Source organism: Prunus avium, unplaced genomic scaffold (assembly GCF_965620075.1).
Source record: "Prunus avium unplaced genomic scaffold, drPruAviu1.hap1.1 HAP1_SCAFFOLD_1252, whole genome shotgun sequence".
Lineage (NCBI taxonomy): Eukaryota > Viridiplantae > Streptophyta > Magnoliopsida > Rosales > Rosaceae > Prunus > Prunus avium.
Genome location: NW_028277010.1, coordinates 1 through 21524, shown reverse-complemented (window position 1 = coordinate 21524; position 21524 = coordinate 1). Strand labels below are relative to the sequence as shown.

Here is a 21524-nt window from a genome sequence, read left to right as displayed (position 1 = left end):
TTGAAATTAAATATATGGCGTTTGATACAACTTTTTCTAAATCAAAGGCCTAGCACTAGGGCTTTCATTTCAAGCGAAAGTTGTGTGTTTATCTATGCGAATTTACTAGACAAACTCAATAAGACAAAAACATTATATGATATTTGAATTTTAAAAATAATTAGTTAATTAATTAACTAATCGGGTTTAATTTAAATCACATAGCCCAAGAGCCCCAAGGCCCAAGGTTAACCTTTTGATTAATTCAATATTTATTACTTAACCATAACACACCTAATTCTCACATATTATTCAATAAAAATAATATATATAGAATATCTTCATAGTATAGCCGCGCGGCGATACTCCGAAGAATACAATATTTTAAAAGTCCAGCCGCCCGCCTATACCCCTTAAGTAGCTCTCTTTTTTAATTACTTTGATTAGTACTTATGTTTTACTTAGTGATTATTAATGGAGAAAAGAAAAAAGAAAATTTGAATTACTATTTATTAAGTAATACAATTCATGAAGTTAATCAAAAAATGCAATACTAATTATTCACTAAATAAATAATTATTCAAATATAATTACTAAGTTAACTAATTAAATGAGGCAAATATATTATTTAATTACTGAAAATAAAATATAACAAAATTAATTAACCTAAACATCCTAATTTTATATATATTTTTTTTCAAATGACCTCTCCCGACAACATTTCGTCGGCAAAGGTTTTTTTCGTCAGGAAAAGTCTAATCCGACAAATCTTTGTCGGCATAGACCTCTGCCGACAAAATTTCGTCGGGAGAGGTGCTTATGTGTATTTTTTTTCAATTTTTTAAATATTAAAAATATAAAATAACTTCTTTACTTTTGTTTTTTTGGCCTACTTCTTTAATTTAGTATATGTAATTAAGTAATATGTTAGCCTTTTCTAATTACTCTAATTAGCAATTACCTTTGAAACAACAAATAGAATATTGAAATTAAATATATGGCGTTTGATACAACTTTTTCTAAATCAAAGGCCTAGCACTAGGGCTTTCATTTCAAGCGAAATTTGTGTGTTTATCTATGCGAATTTACTAGACAAACTCAATAAGACAAAAACATTATATGATATTTGAATTTTAAAAATAATTAGTTAATTAATTAACTAATCGGGTTTAATTTAAATCACAGAGCCCAAGAGCCCCAAGGCCTAAGGTTAACCTTTTGATTAATTCAATATTTATTACTTAACCATAACACACCTAATTCTCACATATTATTCAATAAAAATAATATATATAGAATATCTTCATAGTATAGCCGCGCGGCTATACTCCGAAGAATACAATATTTTAAAAGTCCAGCCGCCCGGCTATACCCCTTAAGTAGCTCTCTTTTTTAATTACTTTGATTAGTACTTATGTTTTACTTAGTGATTATTAAAGGAGAAAAGAAAAAAGAAAATTTGAATTACTATTTATTAAGTAATACAATTCATGAAGTTAATCAAAAAATGCAATACTAATTATTCACTAAATAAATAATTATTCAAATATAATTACTAAGTTAACTAATTAAATGAGGCAAATATATTATTTAATTACTGAAAATAAAATATAACAAAATTAATTAACCTAAACATCCTAATTTTATATATTTTTTTTTTCAAATGACCTCTCCCGACAAAATTTCGTCGGCAAAGGTTTTTTTCGTCAGGAAAAGTCTAATCCGACAAATCTTTGTCGGCATAGACCTCTGCCGACAAAATTTCGTCGGGAGAGGTGCTTATGTGTATTTTTTTTCAATTTTTTAAATATTAAAAATATAAAATAACTTCTTTACTTTTGTTTTTTTGGCCTACTTCTTTAATTTAGTATATGTAATTAAGTAATATGTTAGCCTTTTTTAATTACTCTAATTAGCAATTACCTTTGAAACAACAAATAGAATATTGAAATTAAATATATGGCGTTTGATACAACTTTTTCTAAATCAAAGGCCTAGCACAGGGCTTTCATTTCAAGCGAAATTTGTGTGTTTATCTATGCGAATTTACTAGACAAACTCAATAAGACAAAAACATTATATGATATTTGAATTTTAAAAATAATTAGTTAATTAATTAACTAATCGGGTTTAATTTAAATCACAGAGCCCAAGAGCCCCAAGGCCTAAGGTTAACCTTCTGATTAATTCAATATTTATTACTTAACCATAACACACCTAATTCTCACATATTATTCAATAAAAATAATATATATAGAATATCTTCATAGTATAGCCGCGCGGCGATACTCCGAAGAATACAATACTTTAAAAGTCCAGCCGCCCGGCTATACCCCTTAAGTAGCTCTCTTTTTAAATTACTTTGATTAGTACTTATGTTTTACTTAGTGATTATTAAAGGAGAAAAGAAAAACAGCTGGAGCCTTTTGGTGGTCCGCGTTTCTCAGATCGACGGGCCCGTGACCGTTCTATTACCTTTTCTGAGTTGGCAGGACCGTCTTGTGATGAAGATCGTCGTTGGCTTAATCCTTCTTCTGCGGTGGTTCTGCAATCGCCTGAGCACAACTTAGCGGTTGGTAGCGGTTATTCAGATTTATCTCCTTCAATTCAGGAGATAAGTCAGTTACATGGTTTTCAAAAGTCTGAAGCGGTTTCTCCTTTGCCAGTTGGGAAGTTAAAGGCCCAAGTTTCAATGTCCCACACTTCTCAATTGGGCCTCTTTGGCACAGCTACTTTACATTATCCGGCCCAAAGGGTTGAGACTTCGAGCCCTGTACTTCCTACAAATCTAGATACATCAACTACTTCAGTCTCCCCCTTAACTTCTGGTTTCTCTGATATTTCTTTTCCAAATTCTACTCATTTGGAAATTGGCCTAGGTCTTTCTTCCACCTCCTGCAAAGGTTGGAAACGGTCTGCTCGTCTAAAAGGTGTTGCTGATACCACTCTTCCTCTCACAGATGTTACTAATTCTATTCCTCTTTTGGGTGGTCTTCCTGATGACTTCACTCACGGCTCTTTGCAGATCAAATGTCCTAAGAAAATCAAGGTTAATTCTCTTTCGTCTGGTGACAAAACCGTGGTGGATGCAGCAGGGCTGCCCCACCACGAGAAATGAAACTCTTATGTTGGAATGTTCGGGGTCTCGGGAAACCCCGAACATTACGTGCCCTTAAGAATATCTTAAGGGAGAATCGTCCCGATTTGGTCTTCTTGGCTGAAACCAAGATGACTCATATGCAGATGGAGAAGATTTGTACTGAGGTAGGTTTGTCTGGATTCTTTTCTGTAGAAAGAGTTGGTTTAAGCGGTGGCTTATTGTTTATGTGGCAATCAAATTGGCATGTCCTGTTAGTAGGGTCGTCTGCAGGTCATATGGATGTTTCTGTTTGCTCTCCAGATCGTCAATTTTACCGGGTAACTGGGTTTTATGGAAATCCTATTCCTCAACTAAGATCCCATTCTTGGGAACTTTTAAGACGATTATCGACATCTATTCAAGGGGGTTGGTTGGTTGTCGGAGATTTTAATGAATTATTAGATGTGAGTGAAAAGACCGGCCTTTGTCAACGTAGCTCGATTCAAATTGGTCAGTTCCGAGATGTTTTGGTTGATTGTGGTCTTAGCTCCATTCCTTTTGTGGGCCATTCCTTTACTTGGTCTAATTATCGTGCTGGTGATGATTTTGTTGAGGAACGTCTTGATCGGGGTTTGGTAAATGATACTTTTCTTCTAGACTACCCACATGTGTTATGTCATCATCTGGTCAACTCTGTCTCTGACCATAAGGCTCTCTTATTTGATGTTTTCACTGATAATGAATTTACTGCACAACAATCCCGAAACCGCCGGCGTTTTCATTTTGAGGAATTTTGGGTTGGTGATTCTGATTGTGAGAGGATTATTCAAGGGGCATGGCAAGGGTCTGATGGTTCTGCAATTGGGATTAGTCAGGGACTTACTCGTTGTGCCAATTCTCTACAACGTTGGAATTGGATACATTTTGGCAATTTACAAGTGCAAATCCGGAAGGTGAAGGTTGATATTGCTCATTTGCAGGCTACTGTTCCTTCTCCTATTTACTTGCCAAATCTTAAACTCCTGGAGGCTCGTTTAGATCTTCTATTGGAACAGGAGGAGACAATGTGGCGACAACGTTCTAGAGTAACTTGGCTGCAGCAAGGGGATAGCAATACACGTTTTTTCCATGAAAGGGCAAAAACAAGGCAACGAGTTAATTTAATTCGTCAACTGCAAGATGATCATGGGGTTTGGCAAACCGATTCTGATGCAATTGGTAATATGTTTTGCTCTTTTTTTAGCAATCTTTTTACACGTGTTGGAGGTATTAATATGGATCGTGTTTTGTCTGTTCTGGAGCCTTGTGTTTCTTCCGGTATGAACTCTCATTTACTATCTCCATTTACGCGATCTGATTTGGAAAAGGTTTTATTTCAAATGCCAGCCACTAAATCCCCTGGTGTTGATGGGATGTCAGCTTTATTTTTTCAAAGGTATTGGCATATTCTTGGTGATGAGGTTAGTTTGCTATGTTTAAGTGTGTTGAATGGTTTGAGTAGTGTCCAGCCTTTTAATCACACTTTGCTCGCCTTGATTCCTAAGCTAAAGTCTCCTTCAAAAGTTGGTGATTTTAGACCAATAAGTTTATGTACTGTCATTTATAAACTTATTGCAAAATGCTTTGCAAATCGTCTGAAGTTGGTTTTGCAATCTGTCATTTATCATACTCAGAGTGCTTTTGTACCATCAAGGAATATTCTTGACAATGTCATGGTGGGTTTTGAGGTTATGCATGCTGTCAAAAGGTGGAAAAAGGGTAAACAGGGAGCTTTGGCAATTAAACTGGATATGGCTAAGGCTTATGATAGGGTGGAATGGTGTTATATTGAGGCTGTTATGTTACGGTTGGGATTTGCACAGGAATGGGTACGACGCATAATGGATTGTATTTCGACTGTTTCCTTTTCGGTGTTATGGCATGGCAATTCTTTTGGTCATTTCAACTCACAGAGGGGATTACGTCAGGGCTGTCCTTTATCCCCTTATCTTTTCTTGTTTTGTGCTGAAGGCTTTTCTGGTCTACTTCGTTTTGCTGAGATGAATGGAAGTTTAATTGGGGTCTGTGCTGGTCGTTATGCCCCTCCAATTACGCATTTATTATTTGCAGATGACAGTTTATTATTTTTAGAGCAAACTCCAGATGTATGTTCCATATTGAAGAATATCTTTCAAGTGTTTGAAGAAGTAACAGGTCAGGTAATTAATTTTCAGAAGTCAGCTTTGTCTTTTAGTCCTAATACTTCTATGGAATTTCAACAACTAGTGACTGATTCTTTATTCATTCCGGTGGTGGTTTGCCATGAGGTTTATTTGGGTTTGCCTACTTTGGCTGGTAGGGGAAGAAAGGAATTATTTCGATCTGTTAAAGATCGTGTTTGGCATCGTCTCAATGGGTGGAAAGAAAAACTTCTTTCACAAGCTGGTAAAGAAGTTCTTATTAAATCTGTAATTCAAGCTATTCCTTCTTATCCTATGGGGGTGTTTCATTTACCAAAAAGCCTATGTAAAGAACTCTCTGCTATGTGTGCGAGATTTTGGTGGGGAAAAACTCATAATCGTCAAGGGATTCATTGGCTCAAATGGTCTTCCTTATGTAAAACCAAAAAAGTTGGTGGCCTGGGTTTCAGAGATTTTGAACTTTTTAATCAGGCTTTGGTGGCTAAACAAGGTTGGAGGCTTCTCACCAATGCAAATTCTTTTGTGGGGCAGGTGTATCGTGGAAGGTATTTTCCTAATGGAGATTTTTTGACTGCTCCATTAGGGAATTCTCCTTCACTTATTTGGAGATCCTTACTTTGGGGTCGGGAATTATTGACTGCTGGTCTTCGTTGGAGAGTAGGTGATGGTTCATCAATTAAAATTAATCGAGATCCTTGGCTGCCTTTGCCGTCCTCTTTTCGGCCTTCTTCACCTCAATTTTTTGGGGATGATGCTACTGTTCAATTTTTAATCGATTCAGCTGGTTGTTGGAATTTAGATTTACTTTCTGCAGTTTTTTGGGAAGAAGAAGTTGCTGCTATTTTGTCCATTCCTTTGGTACCAAATTCTTCAGATAGGCTAATTTGGCATTATGCTGTGAATGGGAAATATAGTGTCAAAAGTGGTTATTGGCTATCTCAAAGTTTAATTTCGAGACAGCAGGGAGATGTAAGTGGGTCAGATTATTCAGTGGATTTGTTATGGTCATCTATCTGGTCCTTGCGAGTTCCAAATAAATTGAAGGTGTTCTTATGGAGAGCGGTACATGACATTATTCCATGTAAGGTGAACCTTTTTAAGCGTCAAATTGTTCTGGATCCACTTTGTTTTAGATGCTCTCAACAGCCTGAAACTGTTATACATGCTCTTTGGTTTTGTCGACTGTCAAGGGAGGTTTGGCAGCATTCGCCTATTCATGATTTGACTATTCCCCTACAGGTTGGTACTTTTAAGGAGTTATACCGATATATTACCTCAGTTTTGACTAATGACGAGTTAGTCTTCTTTGTTTTTTTGAGTTGGGGATTATGGAACTCTCGTAATGATTTTTTACATTCTGGCCGAAGTACTTCACATCTTTGTCTTTTGGCTCGCACTCGAAAGCTTGTTTTGGAGTATCAACGGGCTATTATTTTATTACCATCTCGTGTTCCAGCAAATAATCATACGCGGCATTGGTCTCCACCTACTGGTAATTTTGTGAAGATAAATGTTGATGGTGCTGTCAATTTGCTGTTTGGATTTAGGGGTTTGGGAGTTGTGATACGGGATAATATGGGTGATTTAATGATGGCTGGCTATAAAGGTCTTCATGGCATGTTTTCTCCTAAAGCTACTGAACTTTATGCAGCAATTTTGGGATTACAGATTGCACGTCAACTGGGACATCTTTCTGTCATTTTGGAAATGGATGCAAAGGAGATTATTATGAATCTTCAATCTTTTGAGGAAAGCTGGTCGGTGGAGGGTGTTTTAGTCGATGAAGTCAAGGGCCTTTTTAATCATTTTACTCATATTTCCTGTCAATTTGCTCCTCGGGAATGTAATCAGGTTGCTCATCTATTGGCTAAGCAGGCACTTCTGACTCAGGATTTCAAAGTTTGGTTAGAGGATGGTCCTTTATGGATTTCTGATGTTTTGGCCAGTGACAAACTATTTTCTTAATTATTTTCTGCTGGATGTGATGTAGTGGTACTCTTTTTCCTTGACCGGATTTTCCCCATTTGGGGGTTTTTAAAGGCAAGGTTTTAATGAGGCCACATTTGTTACATTACTAAGGTCCAGTTTTCCTTTGTACTATGACATTGTTGATTCAATGAAGTTATCTTACTTTGATCAAAAAAAAAAAAAAAAAGGAGAAAAGAAAAAGAAAATTTGAATTACTATTTATTAAGTAATACAATTCATGAAGTTAATCAAAAAATGCAATACTAATTATTCACTAAATAAACAATTATTCAAATATAATTACTAAGTTAACTAATTAAATGAGGCAAATATATTATTTAATTACTGAAAATAAAATATAACAAAATTAATTAACCTAAACATCCTAATTTTATATTTTTTTTTTTTCAAATGACCTCTCCCGACAAAATTTCGTCGGCAAAGGTTTTTTTCGTCAGGAAAAGTCTAATCCGACAAATCTTTGTCGGCATAGATCTCTGCCGACAAAATTTCGTCGGGAGAGGTGCTTATGTGTATTTTTTTTCAATTTTTTAAATATTAAAAATATAAAATAACTTCTTTACTTTTGTTTTTTTGGCCTACTTCTTTAATTTAGTATATGTAATTAAGTAATATGTTAGCCTTTTTTAATTACTCTAATTAGCAATTACCTTTGAAACAACAAATAGAATATTGAAATTAAATATATGGCGTTTGATACAACTTTTTCTAAATCAAAGGCCTAGCACTAGGGCTTTCATTTCAAGCGAAATTTGTGTGTTTATCTATGCGAATTTACTAGACAAACTCAATAAGACAAAAACATTATATGATATTTGAATTTTAAAAATAATTAGTTAATTAATTAACTAATCGGGTTTAATTTAAATCACAGAGCCCAAGAGCCCCAAGGCCCAAGGCTAACCTTTTGATTATTTAAATGTATATTATTTAACCATAACACACCTAATTCTCACATATTATTCAATAAAAATAATATATATAGAATATCTTCATAGTATAGCCGCGCGGCTATACTCCGAAGAATACAATATTTTAAAAGTCCAGCCGCCCGCCTATACCCCTTAAGTAGCTCTCTTTTTTAATTACTTTGATTAGTACTTATGTTTTACTTAGTGATTATTAAAGGAGAAAAGAAAAAAGAAAATTTGAATTACTATTTATTAAGTAATACAATTCATGAAGTTAATCAAAAAATGCAATACTAATTATTCACTAAATAAACAATTATTCAAATATAATTACTAAGTTAACTAATTAAATGAGGCAAATATATTATTTAATTACTGAAAATAAAATATAACAAAATTAATTAACCTAAACATCCTAATTTTATATATATATTTTTTCAAATGACCTCTCCCGACAAAATTTCGTCGGCAAAGGTTTTTTTCGTCAGGAAAAGTCTAATCCGACAAATCTTTGTCGGCATAGATCTCTGCCGACAAAATTTCGTCGGGAGAGGTGCTTATGTGTATTTTTTTTCAATTTTTTAAATATTAAAAATATAAAATAACTTCTTTACTTTTGTTTTTTTGGCCTACTTCTTTAATTTAGTATATGTAATTAAGTAATATGTTAGCCTTTTTTAATTACTCTAATTAGCAATTACCTTTGAAACAACAAATAGAATATTGAAATTAAATATATGGCGTTTGATACAACTTTTTCTAAATCAAAGGCCTAGCACTAGGGCTTTCATTTCAAGCGAAATTTGTGTGTTTATCTATGCGAATTTACTAGACAAACTCAATAAGACAAAAACATTATATGATATTTGAATTTTAAAAATAATTAGTTAATTAATTAACTAATCGGGTTTAATTTAAATCACAGAGCCCAAGAGCCCCAAGGCCCAAGGCTAACCTTTTGATTATTTAAATGTATATTATTTAACCATAACACACCTAATTCTCACATATTATTCAATAAAAATAATATATATAGAATATCTTCATAGTATAGCCGCGCGGCTATACTCCGAAGAATACAATATTTTAAAAGTCCAGCCGCCCGCCTATACCCCTTAAGTAGCTCTCTTTTTTAATTACTTTGATTAGTACTTATGTTTTACTTAGTGATTATTAAAGGAGAAAAGAAAAAAGAAAATTTGAATTACTATTTATTAAGTAATACAATTCATGAAGTTAATCAAAAAATGCAATACTAATTATTCACTAAATAAACAATTATTCAAATATAATTACTAAGTTAACTAATTAAATGAGGCAAATATATTATTTAATTACTGAAAATAAAATATAACAAAATTAATTAACCTAAACATCCTAATTTTATATATATTTTTTTTCAAATGACCTCTCCCGACAAAATTTCGTCGGCAAAGGTTTTTTTCGTCAGGAAAAGTCTAATCCGACAAATCTTTGTCGGCATAGATCTCTGCCGACAAAATTTCGTCGGGAGAGGTGCTTATGTGTATTTTTTTTCAATTTTTTAAATATTAAAAATATAAAATAACTTCTTTACTTTTGTTTTTTTGGCCTACTTCTTTAATTTAGTATATGTAATTAAGTAATATGTTAGCCTTTTTTAATTACTCTAATTAGCAATTACCTTTGAAACAACAAATAGAATATTGAAATTAAATATATGGCGTTTGATACAACTTTTTCTAAATCAAAGGCCTAGCACTAGGGCTTTCATTTCAAGCGAAATTTGTGTGTTTATCTATGCGAATTTACTAGACAAACTCAATAAGACAAAAACATTATATGATATTTGAATTTTAAAAATAATTAGTTAATTAATTAACTAATCGGGTTTAATTTAAATCACAGAGCCCAAGAGCCCCAAGGCCCAAGGCTAACCTTTTGATTATTTAAATGTATATTATTTAACCATAACACACCTAATTCTCACATATTATTCAATAAAAATAATATATATAGAATATCTTCATAGTATAGCCGCGCGGCTATACTCCGAAGAATACAATATTTTAAAAGTCCAGCCGCCCGCCTATACCCCTTAAGTAGCTCTCTTTTTTAATTACTTTGATTAGTACTTATGTTTTACTTAGTGATTATTAAAGGAGAAAAGAAAAAAGAAAATTTGAATTACTATTTATTAAGTAATACAATTCATGAAGTTAATCAAAAAATGCAATACTAATTATTCACTAAATAAACAATTATTCAAATATAATTACTAAGTTAACTAATTAAATGAGGCAAATATATTATTTAATTACTGAAAATAAAATATAACAAAATTAATTAACCTAAACATCCTAATTTTATATATATTTTTTTTCAAATGACCTCTCCCGACAAAATTTCGTCGGCAAAGGTTTTTTTCGTCAGGAAAAGTCTAATCCGACAAATCTTTGTCGGCATAGATCTCTGCCGACAAAATTTCGTCGGGAGAGGTGCTTATGTGTATTTTTTTTCAATTTTTTAAATATTAAAAATATAAAATAACTTCTTTACTTTTGTTTTTTTGGCCTACTTCTTTAATTTAGTATATGTAATTAAGTAATATGTTAGCCTTTTTTAATTACTCTAATTAGCAATTACCTTTGAAACAACAAATAGAATATTGAAATTAAATATATGGCGTTTGATACAACTTTTTCTAAATCAAAGGCCTAGCACTAGGGCTTTCATTTCAAGCGAAATTTGTGTGTTTATCTATGCGAATTTACTAGACAAACTCAATAAGACAAAAACATTATATGATATTTGAATTTTAAAAATAATTAGTTAATTAATTAACTAATCGGGTTTAATTTAAATCACAGAGCCCAAGAGCCCCAAGGCCCAAGGCTAACCTTTTGATTATTTAAATGTATATTATTTAACCATAACACACCTAATTCTCACATATTATTCAATAAAAATAATATATATAGAATATCTTCATAGTATAGCCGCGCGGCTATACTCCGAAGAATACAATATTTTAAAAGTCCAGCCGCCCGCCTATACCCCTTAAGTAGCTCTCTTTTTTAATTACTTTGATTAGTACTTATGTTTTACTTAGTGATTATTAAAGGAGAAAAGAAAAAAGAAAATTTGAATTACTATTTATTAAGTAATACAATTCATGAAGTTAATCAAAAAATGCAATACTAATTATTCACTAAATAAACAATTATTCAAATATAATTACTAAGTTAACTAATTAAATGAGGCAAATATATTATTTAATTACTGAAAATAAAATATAACAAAATTAATTAACCTAAACATCCTAATTTTATATATATTTTTTTTCAAATGACCTCTCCCGACAAAATTTCGTCGGCAAAGGTTTTTTTCGTCAGGAAAAGTCTAATCCGACAAATCTTTGTCGGCATAGATCTCTGCCGACAAAATTTCGTCGGGAGAGGTGCTTATGTGTATTTTTTTTCAATTTTTTAAATATTAAAAATATAAAATAACTTCTTTACTTTTGTTTTTTTGGCCTACTTCTTTAATTTAGTATATGTAATTAAGTAATATGTTAGCCTTTTTTAATTACTCTAATTAGCAATTACCTTTGAAACAACAAATAGAATATTGAAATTAAATATATGGCGTTTGATACAACTTTTTCTAAATCAAAGGCCTAGCACTAGGGCTTTCATTTCAAGCGAAATTTGTGTGTTTATCTATGCGAATTTACTAGACAAACTCAATAAGACAAAAACATTATATGATATTTGAATTTTAAAAATAATTAGTTAATTAATTAACTAATCGGGTTTAATTTAAATCACAGAGCCCAAGAGCCCCAAGGCCCAAGGCTAACCTTTTGATTATTTAAATGTATATTATTTAACCATAACACACCTAATTCTCACATATTATTCAATAAAAATAATATATATAGAATATCTTCATAGTATAGCCGCGCGGCTATACTCCGAAGAATACAATATTTTAAAAGTCCAGCCGCCCGCCTATACCCCTTAAGTAGCTCTCTTTTTTAATTACTTTGATTAGTACTTATGTTTTACTTAGTGATTATTAAAGGAGAAAAGAAAAAAGAAAATTTGAATTACTATTTATTAAGTAATACAATTCATGAAGTTAATCAAAAAATGCAATACTAATTATTCACTAAATAAACAATTATTCAAATATAATTACTAAGTTAACTAATTAAATGAGGCAAATATATTATTTAATTACTGAAAATAAAATATAACAAAATTAATTAACCTAAACATCCTAATTTTATATATATTTTTTTTCAAATGACCTCTCCCGACAAAATTTCGTCGGCAAAGGTTTTTTTCGTCAGGAAAAGTCTAATCCGACAAATCTTTGTCGGCATAGATCTCTGCCGACAAAATTTCGTCGGGAGAGGTGCTTATGTGTATTTTTTTTCAATTTTTTAAATATTAAAAATATAAAATAACTTCTTTACTTTTGTTTTTTTGGCCTACTTCTTTAATTTAGTATATGTAATTAAGTAATATGTTAGCCTTTTTTAATTACTCTAATTAGCAATTACCTTTGAAACAACAAATAGAATATTGAAATTAAATATATGGCGTTTGATACAACTTTTTCTAAATCAAAGGCCTAGCACTAGGGCTTTCATTTCAAGCGAAATTTGTGTGTTTATCTATGCGAATTTACTAGACAAACTCAATAAGACAAAAACATTATATGATATTTGAATTTTAAAAATAATTAGTTAATTAATTAACTAATCGGGTTTAATTTAAATCACAGAGCCCAAGAGCCCCAAGGCCCAAGGCTAACCTTTTGATTATTTAAATGTATATTATTTAACCATAACACACCTAATTCTCACATATTATTCAATAAAAATAATATATATAGAATATCTTCATAGTATAGCCGCGCGGCTATACTCCGAAGAATACAATATTTTAAAAGTCCAGCCGCCCGCCTATACCCCTTAAGTAGCTCTCTTTTTTAATTACTTTGATTAGTACTTATGTTTTACTTAGTGATTATTAAAGGAGAAAAGAAAAAAGAAAATTTGAATTACTATTTATTAAGTAATACAATTCATGAAGTTAATCAAAAAATGCAATACTAATTATTCACTAAATAAACAATTATTCAAATATAATTACTAAGTTAACTAATTAAATGAGGCAAATATATTATTTAATTACTGAAAATAAAATATAACAAAATTAATTAACCTAAACATCCTAATTTTATATATATTTTTTTTCAAATGACCTCTCCCGACAAAATTTCGTCGGCAAAGGTTTTTTTCGTCAGGAAAAGTCTAATCCGACAAATCTTTGTCGGCATAGATCTCTGCCGACAAAATTTCGTCGGGAGAGGTGCTTATGTGTATTTTTTTTCAATTTTTTAAATATTAAAAATATAAAATAACTTCTTTACTTTTGTTTTTTTGGCCTACTTCTTTAATTTAGTATATGTAATTAAGTAATATGTTAGCCTTTTTTAATTACTCTAATTAGCAATTACCTTTGAAACAACAAATAGAATATTGAAATTAAATATATGGCGTTTGATACAACTTTTTCTAAATCAAAGGCCTAGCACTAGGGCTTTCATTTCAAGCGAAATTTGTGTGTTTATCTATGCGAATTTACTAGACAAACTCAATAAGACAAAAACATTATATGATATTTGAATTTTAAAAATAATTAGTTAATTAATTAACTAATCGGGTTTAATTTAAATCACAGAGCCCAAGAGCCCCAAGGCCCAAGGCTAACCTTTTGATTATTTAAATGTATATTATTTAACCATAACACACCTAATTCTCACATATTATTCAATAAAAATAATATATATAGAATATCTTCATAGTATAGCCGCGCGGCTATACTCCGAAGAATACAATATTTTAAAAGTCCAGCCGCCCGCCTATACCCCTTAAGTAGCTCTCTTTTTTAATTACTTTGATTAGTACTTATGTTTTACTTAGTGATTATTAAAGGAGAAAAGAAAAAAGAAAATTTGAATTACTATTTATTAAGTAATACAATTCATGAAGTTAATCAAAAAATGCAATACTAATTATTCACTAAATAAACAATTATTCAAATATAATTACTAAGTTAACTAATTAAATGAGGCAAATATATTATTTAATTACTGAAAATAAAATATAACAAAATTAATTAACCTAAACATCCTAATTTTATATATATTTTTTTTCAAATGACCTCTCCCGACAAAATTTCGTCGGCAAAGGTTTTTTTCGTCAGGAAAAGTCTAATCCGACAAATCTTTGTCGGCATAGATCTCTGCCGACAAAATTTCGTCGGGAGAGGTGCTTATGTGTATTTTTTTTCAATTTTTTAAATATTAAAAATATAAAATAACTTCTTTACTTTTGTTTTTTTGGCCTACTTCTTTAATTTAGTATATGTAATTAAGTAATATGTTAGCCTTTTTTAATTACTCTAATTAGCAATTACCTTTGAAACAACAAATAGAATATTGAAATTAAATATATGGCGTTTGATACAACTTTTTCTAAATCAAAGGCCTAGCACTAGGGCTTTCATTTCAAGCGAAATTTGTGTGTTTATCTATGCGAATTTACTAGACAAACTCAATAAGACAAAAACATTATATGATATTTGAATTTTAAAAATAATTAGTTAATTAATTAACTAATCGGGTTTAATTTAAATCACAGAGCCCAAGAGCCCCAAGGCCCAAGGCTAACCTTTTGATTATTTAAATGTATATTATTTAACCATAACACACCTAATTCTCACATATTATTCAATAAAAATAATATATATAGAATATCTTCATAGTATAGCCGCGCGGCTATACTCCGAAGAATACAATATTTTAAAAGTCCAGCCGCCCGCCTATACCCCTTAAGTAGCTCTCTTTTTTAATTACTTTGATTAGTACTTATGTTTTACTTAGTGATTATTAAAGGAGAAAAGAAAAAAGAAAATTTGAATTACTATTTATTAAGTAATACAATTCATGAAGTTAATCAAAAAATGCAATACTAATTATTCACTAAATAAACAATTATTCAAATATAATTACTAAGTTAACTAATTAAATGAGGCAAATATATTATTTAATTACTGAAAATAAAATATAACAAAATTAATTAACCTAAACATCCTAATTTTATATATATTTTTTTTCAAATGACCTCTCCCGACAAAATTTCGTCGGCAAAGGTTTTTTTCGTCAGGAAAAGTCTAATCCGACAAATCTTTGTCGGCATAGATCTCTGCCGACAAAATTTCGTCGGGAGAGGTGCTTATGTGTATTTTTTTTCAATTTTTTAAATATTAAAAATATAAAATAACTTCTTTACTTTTGTTTTTTTGGCCTACTTCTTTAATTTAGTATATGTAATTAAGTAATATGTTAGCCTTTTTTAATTACTCTAATTAGCAATTACCTTTGAAACAACAAATAGAATATTGAAATTAAATATATGGCGTTTGATACAACTTTTTCTAAATCAAAGGCCTAGCACTAGGGCTTTCATTTCAAGCGAAATTTGTGTGTTTATCTATGCGAATTTACTAGACAAACTCAATAAGACAAAAACATTATATGATATTTGAATTTTAAAAATAATTAGTTAATTAATTAACTAATCGGGTTTAATTTAAATCACAGAGCCCAAGAGCCCCAAGGCCCAAGGCTAACCTTTTGATTATTTAAATGTATATTATTTAACCATAACACACCTAATTCTCACATATTATTCAATAAAAATAATATATATAGAATATCTTCATAGTATAGCCGCGCGGCTATACTCCGAAGAATACAATATTTTAAAAGTCCAGCCGCCCGCCTATACCCCTTAAGTAGCTCTCTTTTTTAATTACTTTGATTAGTACTTATGTTTTACTTAGTGATTATTAAAGGAGAAAAGAAAAAAGAAAATTTGAATTACTATTTATTAAGTAATACAATTCATGAAGTTAATCAAAAAATGCAATACTAATTATTCACTAAATAAACAATTATTCAAATATAATTACTAAGTTAACTAATTAAATGAGGCAAATATATTATTTAATTACTGAAAATAAAATATAACAAAATTAATTAACCTAAACATCCTAATTTTATATATATTTTTTTTCAAATGACCTCTCCCGACAAAATTTCGTCGGCAAAGGTTTTTTTCGTCAGGAAAAGTCTAATCCGACAAATCTTTGTCGGCATAGATCTCTGCCGACAAAATTTCGTCGGGAGAGGTGCTTATGTGTATTTTTTTTCAATTTTTTAAATATTAAAAATATAAAATAACTTCTTTACTTTTGTTTTTTTGGCCTACTTCTTTAATTTAGTATATGTAATTAAGTAATATGTTAGCCTTTTTTAATTACTCTAATTAGCAATTACCTTTGAAACAACAAATAGAATATTGAAATTAAATATATGGCGTTTGATACAACTTTTTCTAAATCAAAGGCCTAGCACTAGGGCTTTCATTTCAAGCGAAATTTGTGTGTTTATCTATGCGAATTTACTAGACAAACTCAATAAGACAAAAACATTATATGATATTTGAATTTTAAAAATAATTAGTTAATTAATTAACTAATCGGGTTTAATTTAAATCACAGAGCCCAAGAGCCCCAAGGCCCAAGGCTAACCTTTTGATTATTTAAATGTATATTATTTAACCATAACACACCTAATTCTCACATATTATTCAATAAAAATAATATATATAGAATATCTTCATAGTATAGCCGCGCGGCGATACTCCGAAGAATACAATATTTTAAAAGTCCAGCCGCCCGCCTATACCCCTTAAGTAGCTCTCTTTTTTAATTACTTTGATTAGTACTTATGTTTTACTTAGTGATTATTAAAGGAGAAAAGAAAAAAGAAAATTTGAATTACTATTTATTAAGTAATACAATTCATGAAGTTAATCAAAAAATGCAATACTAATTATTCACTAAATAAACAATTATTCAAATATAATTACTAAGTTAACTAATTAAATGAGGCAAATATATTATTTAATTACTGAAAATAAAATATAACAAAATTAATTAACCTAAACATCCTAATTTTATATATATATTTTTTCAAATGACCTCTCCCGACAAAATTTCGTCGGCAAAGGTTTTTTTCGTCAGGAAAAGTCTAATCCGACAAATCTTTGTCGGCATAGATCTCTGCCGACAAAATTTCGTCGGGAGAGGTGCTTATGTGTATTTTTTTTCAATTTTTTAAATATTAAAAATATAAAATAACTTCTTTACTTTTGTTTTTTTGGCCTACTTCTTTAATTTAGTATATGTAATTAAGTAATATGTTAGCCTTTTTTAATTACTCTAATTAGCAATTACCTTTGAAACAACAAATAGAATATTGAAATTAAATATATGGCGTTTGATACAACTTTTTCTAAATCAAAGGCCTAGCACTAGGGCTTTCATTTCAAGCGAAATTTGTGTGTTTATCTATGCGAATTTACTAGACAAACTCAATAAGACAAAAACATTATATGATATTTGAATTTTAAAAATAATTAGTTAATTAATTAACTAATCGGGTTTAATTTAAATCACAGAGCCCAAGAGCCCCAAGGCCCAAGGCTAACCTTTTGATTATTTAAATGTATATTATTTAACCATAACACACCTAATTCTCACATATTATTCAATAAAAATAATATATATAGAATATCTTCATAGTATAGCCGCGCGGCTATACTCCGAAGAATACAATATTTTAAAAGTCCAGCCGCCCGCCTATACCCCTTAAGTAGCTCTCTTTTTTAATTACTTTGATTAGTACTTATGTTTTACTTAGTGATTATTAAAGGAGAAAAGAAAAAAGAAAATTTGAATTACTATTTATTAAGTAATACAATTCATGAAGTTAATCAAAAAATGCAATACTAATTATTCACTAAATAAACAATTATTCAAATATAATTACTAAGTTAACTAATTAAATGAGGCAAATATATTATTTAATTACTGAAAATAAAATATAACAAAATTAATTAACCTAAACATCCTAATTTTATATATATTTTTTTTCAAATGACCTCTCCCGACAAAATTTCGTCGGCAAAGGTTTTTTTCGTCAGGAAAAGTCTAATCCGACAAATCTTTGTCGGCATAGATCTCTGCCGACAAAATTTCGTCGGGAGAGGTGCTTATGTGTATTTTTTTTCAATTTTTTAAATATTAAAAATATAAAATAACTTCTTTACTTTTGTTTTTTTGGCCTACTTCTTTAATTTAGTATATGTAATTAAGTAATATGTTAGCCTTTTTTAATTACTCTAATTAGCAATTACCTTTGAAACAACAAATAGAATATTGAAATTAAATATATGGCGTTTGATACAACTTTTTCTAAATCAAAGGCCTAGCACTAGGGCTTTCATTTCAAGCGAAATTTGTGTGTTTATCTATGCGAATTTACTAGACAAACTCAATAAGACAAAAACATTATATGATATTTGAATTTTAAAAATAATTAGTTAATTAATTAACTAATCGGGTTTAATTTAAATCACAGAGCCCAAGAGCCCCAAGGCCCAAGGCTAACCTTTTGATTATTTAAATGTATATTATTTAACCATAACACACCTAATTCTCACATATTATTCAATAAAAATAATATATATATAGAATATCTTCATAGTATAGCCGCGCGGCGATACTCCGAAGAATACAATATTTTAAAAGTCCAGCCGCCCGCCTATACCCCTTAAGTAGCTCTCTTTTTTAATTACTTTGATTAGTACTTATGTTTTACTTAGTGATTATTAAAGGAGAAAAGAAAAAAGAAAATTTGAATTACTATTTATTAAGTAATACAATTCATGAAGTTAATCAAAAAATGCAATACTAATTATTCACTAAATAAACAATTATTCAAATATAATTACTAAGTTAACTAATTAAATGAGGCAAATATATTATTTAATTACTGAAAATAAAATATAACAAAATTAATTAACCTAAACATCCTAATTTTATATATATTTTTTTTCAAATGACCTCTCCCGACAAAATTTCGTCGGCAAAGGTTTTTTTCGTCAGGAAAAGTCTAATCCGACAAATCTTTGTCGGCATAGATCTCTGCCGACAAAATTTCGTCGGGAGAGGTGCTTATGTGTATTTTTTTTCAATTTTTTAAATATTAAAAATATAAAATAACTTCTTTACTTTTGTTTTTTTGGCCTACTTCTTTAATTTAGTATATGTAATTAAGTAATATGTTAGCCTTTTTTAATTACTCTAATTAGCAATTACCTTTGAAACAACAAATAGAATATTGAAATTAAATATATGGCGTTTGATACAACTTTTTCTAAATCAAAGGCCTAGCACTAGGGCTTTCATTTCAAGCGAAATTTGTGTGTTTATCTATGCGAATTTACTAGACAAACTCAATAAGACAAAAACATTATATGATATTTGAATTTTAAAAATAATTAGTTAATTAATTAACTAATCGGGTTTAATTTAAATCACAGAGCCCAAGAGCCCCAAGGCCCAAGGCTAACCTTTTGATTATTTAAATGTATATTATTTAACCATAACACACCTAATTCTCACATATTATTCAATAAAAATAATATATATAGAATATCTTCATAGTATAGCCGCGCGGCTATACTCCGAAGAATACAATATTTTAAAAGTCCAGCCGCCCGCCTATACCCCTTAAGTAGCTCTCTTTTTTAATTACTTTGATTAGTACTTATGTTTTACTTAGTGATTATTAAAGGAGAAAAGAAAAAAGAAAATTTGAATTACTATTTATTAAGTAATACAATTCATGAAGTTAATCAAAAAATGCAATACTAATTATTCACTAAATAAACAATTATTCAAATATAATTACTAAGTTAACTAATTAAATGAGGCAAATATATTATTTAATTACTGAAAATAAAATATAACAAAATTAATTAACCTAAACATCCTAATTTTATATATATTTTTTTTCAAATGACCTCTCCCGACAAAATTTCGTCGGCAAAGGTTTTTTTCGTCAGGAAAAGTCTAATCCGACAAATCTTTGTCGGCATAGATCTCTGCCGACAAAATTTCGTCGGGAGAGGTGCTTATGTGTATTTTTTTTCAATTTTTTAAATATTAAAAATATAAAATAACTTCTTTACTTTTGTTTTTTTGGCCTACTTCTTTAATTTAGTATATGTAATTAAGTAATATGTTAGCCTTTTTTAATTACTCTAATTAGCAATTACCTTTGAAACAACAAATAGAATATTGAAATTAAATATATGGCGTTTGATACAACTTTTTCTAAATCAAAGGCCTAGCACTAGGGCTTTCATTTCAAGCGAAATTTGTGTGTTTATCTATGCGAATTTACTAGACAAACTCAATAAGACAAAAACATTATATGATATTTGAATTTTAAAAATAATTAGTTAATTAATTAACTAATCGGGTTTAATTTAAATCACAGAGCCCAAGAGCCCCAAGGCCCAAGGCTAACCTTTTGATTATTTAAATGTATATTATTTAACCATAACACACCTAATTCTCACATATTATTCAATAAAAATAATATATATAGAATATCTTCATAGTATAGCCGCGCGGCTATACTCCGAAGAATACAATATTTTAAAAGTCCAGCCGCCCGCCTATACCCCTTAAGTAGCTCTCTTTTTTAATTACTTTGATTAGTACTTATGTTTTACTTAGTGATTATTAAAGGAGAAAAGAAAAAAGAAAATTTGAATTACTATTTATTAAGTAATACAATTCATGAAGTTAATCAAAAAATGCAATACTAATTATTCACTAAATAAACAATTATTCAAATATAATTACTAAGTTAACTAATTAAATGAGGCAAATATATTATTTAATTACTGAAAATAAAATATAACAAAATTAATTAACCTAAACATCCTAATTTTATATATATTTTTTTTCAAATGACCTCTCCCGACAAAATTTCGTCGGCAAAGGTTTTTTTCGTCAGGAAAAGTCTAATCCGACAAATCTTTGTCGGCATAGATCTCTGCCGACAAAATTTCGTCGGGAGAGGTGCTTATGTGTATTTTTTTTCAATTTTTTAAATATTAAAAATATAAAATAACTTCTTTACTTTTGTTTTTTTGGCCTACTTCTTTAATTTAGTATATGTAATTAAGTAATATGTTAGCCTTTTTTAATTACTCTAATTAGCAATTACCTTTGAAACAACAAATAGAATATTGAAATTAAATATATGGCGTTTGATACAACTTTTTCTAAATCAAAGGCCTAGCACTAGGGCTTTCATTTCAAGCGAAATTTGTGTGTTTATCTATGCGAATTTACTAGACAAACTCAATAAGACAAAAACATTATATGATATTTGAATTTTAAA

The 21524-nt window shown here is 29.6% G+C and overlaps 1 protein-coding gene across 1 annotated transcript; it reads left to right on the top strand.

Annotated features, from left to right (window-relative positions):
• The first annotated feature begins 3155 nt into the window (after window positions 1–3155).
• On the top strand, window positions 3156–7338 carry LOC148285863 (uncharacterized). The gene is made up of 2 exons (XM_088246539.1): window positions 3156–3243; window positions 3338–7338. Exon 2 carries the CDS (start codon window positions 3355–3357, stop codon window positions 7201–7203), a length of 3849 nt encoding a protein of 1282 aa, XP_088102665.1. The 5' UTR covers window positions 3156–3243; window positions 3338–3354; the 3' UTR covers window positions 7204–7338.
• Window positions 7339–21524: the final 14186 nt, after the last annotated feature.

What these genes read in the sequence shown, in the direction of transcription:
- LOC148285863 (XM_088246539.1), top strand. Translation starts at nt 3,355, where the DNA reads ATGGATGTTTCTGTTTGCTCTCCAGATCGTCAATTTTACCGGGTAACT.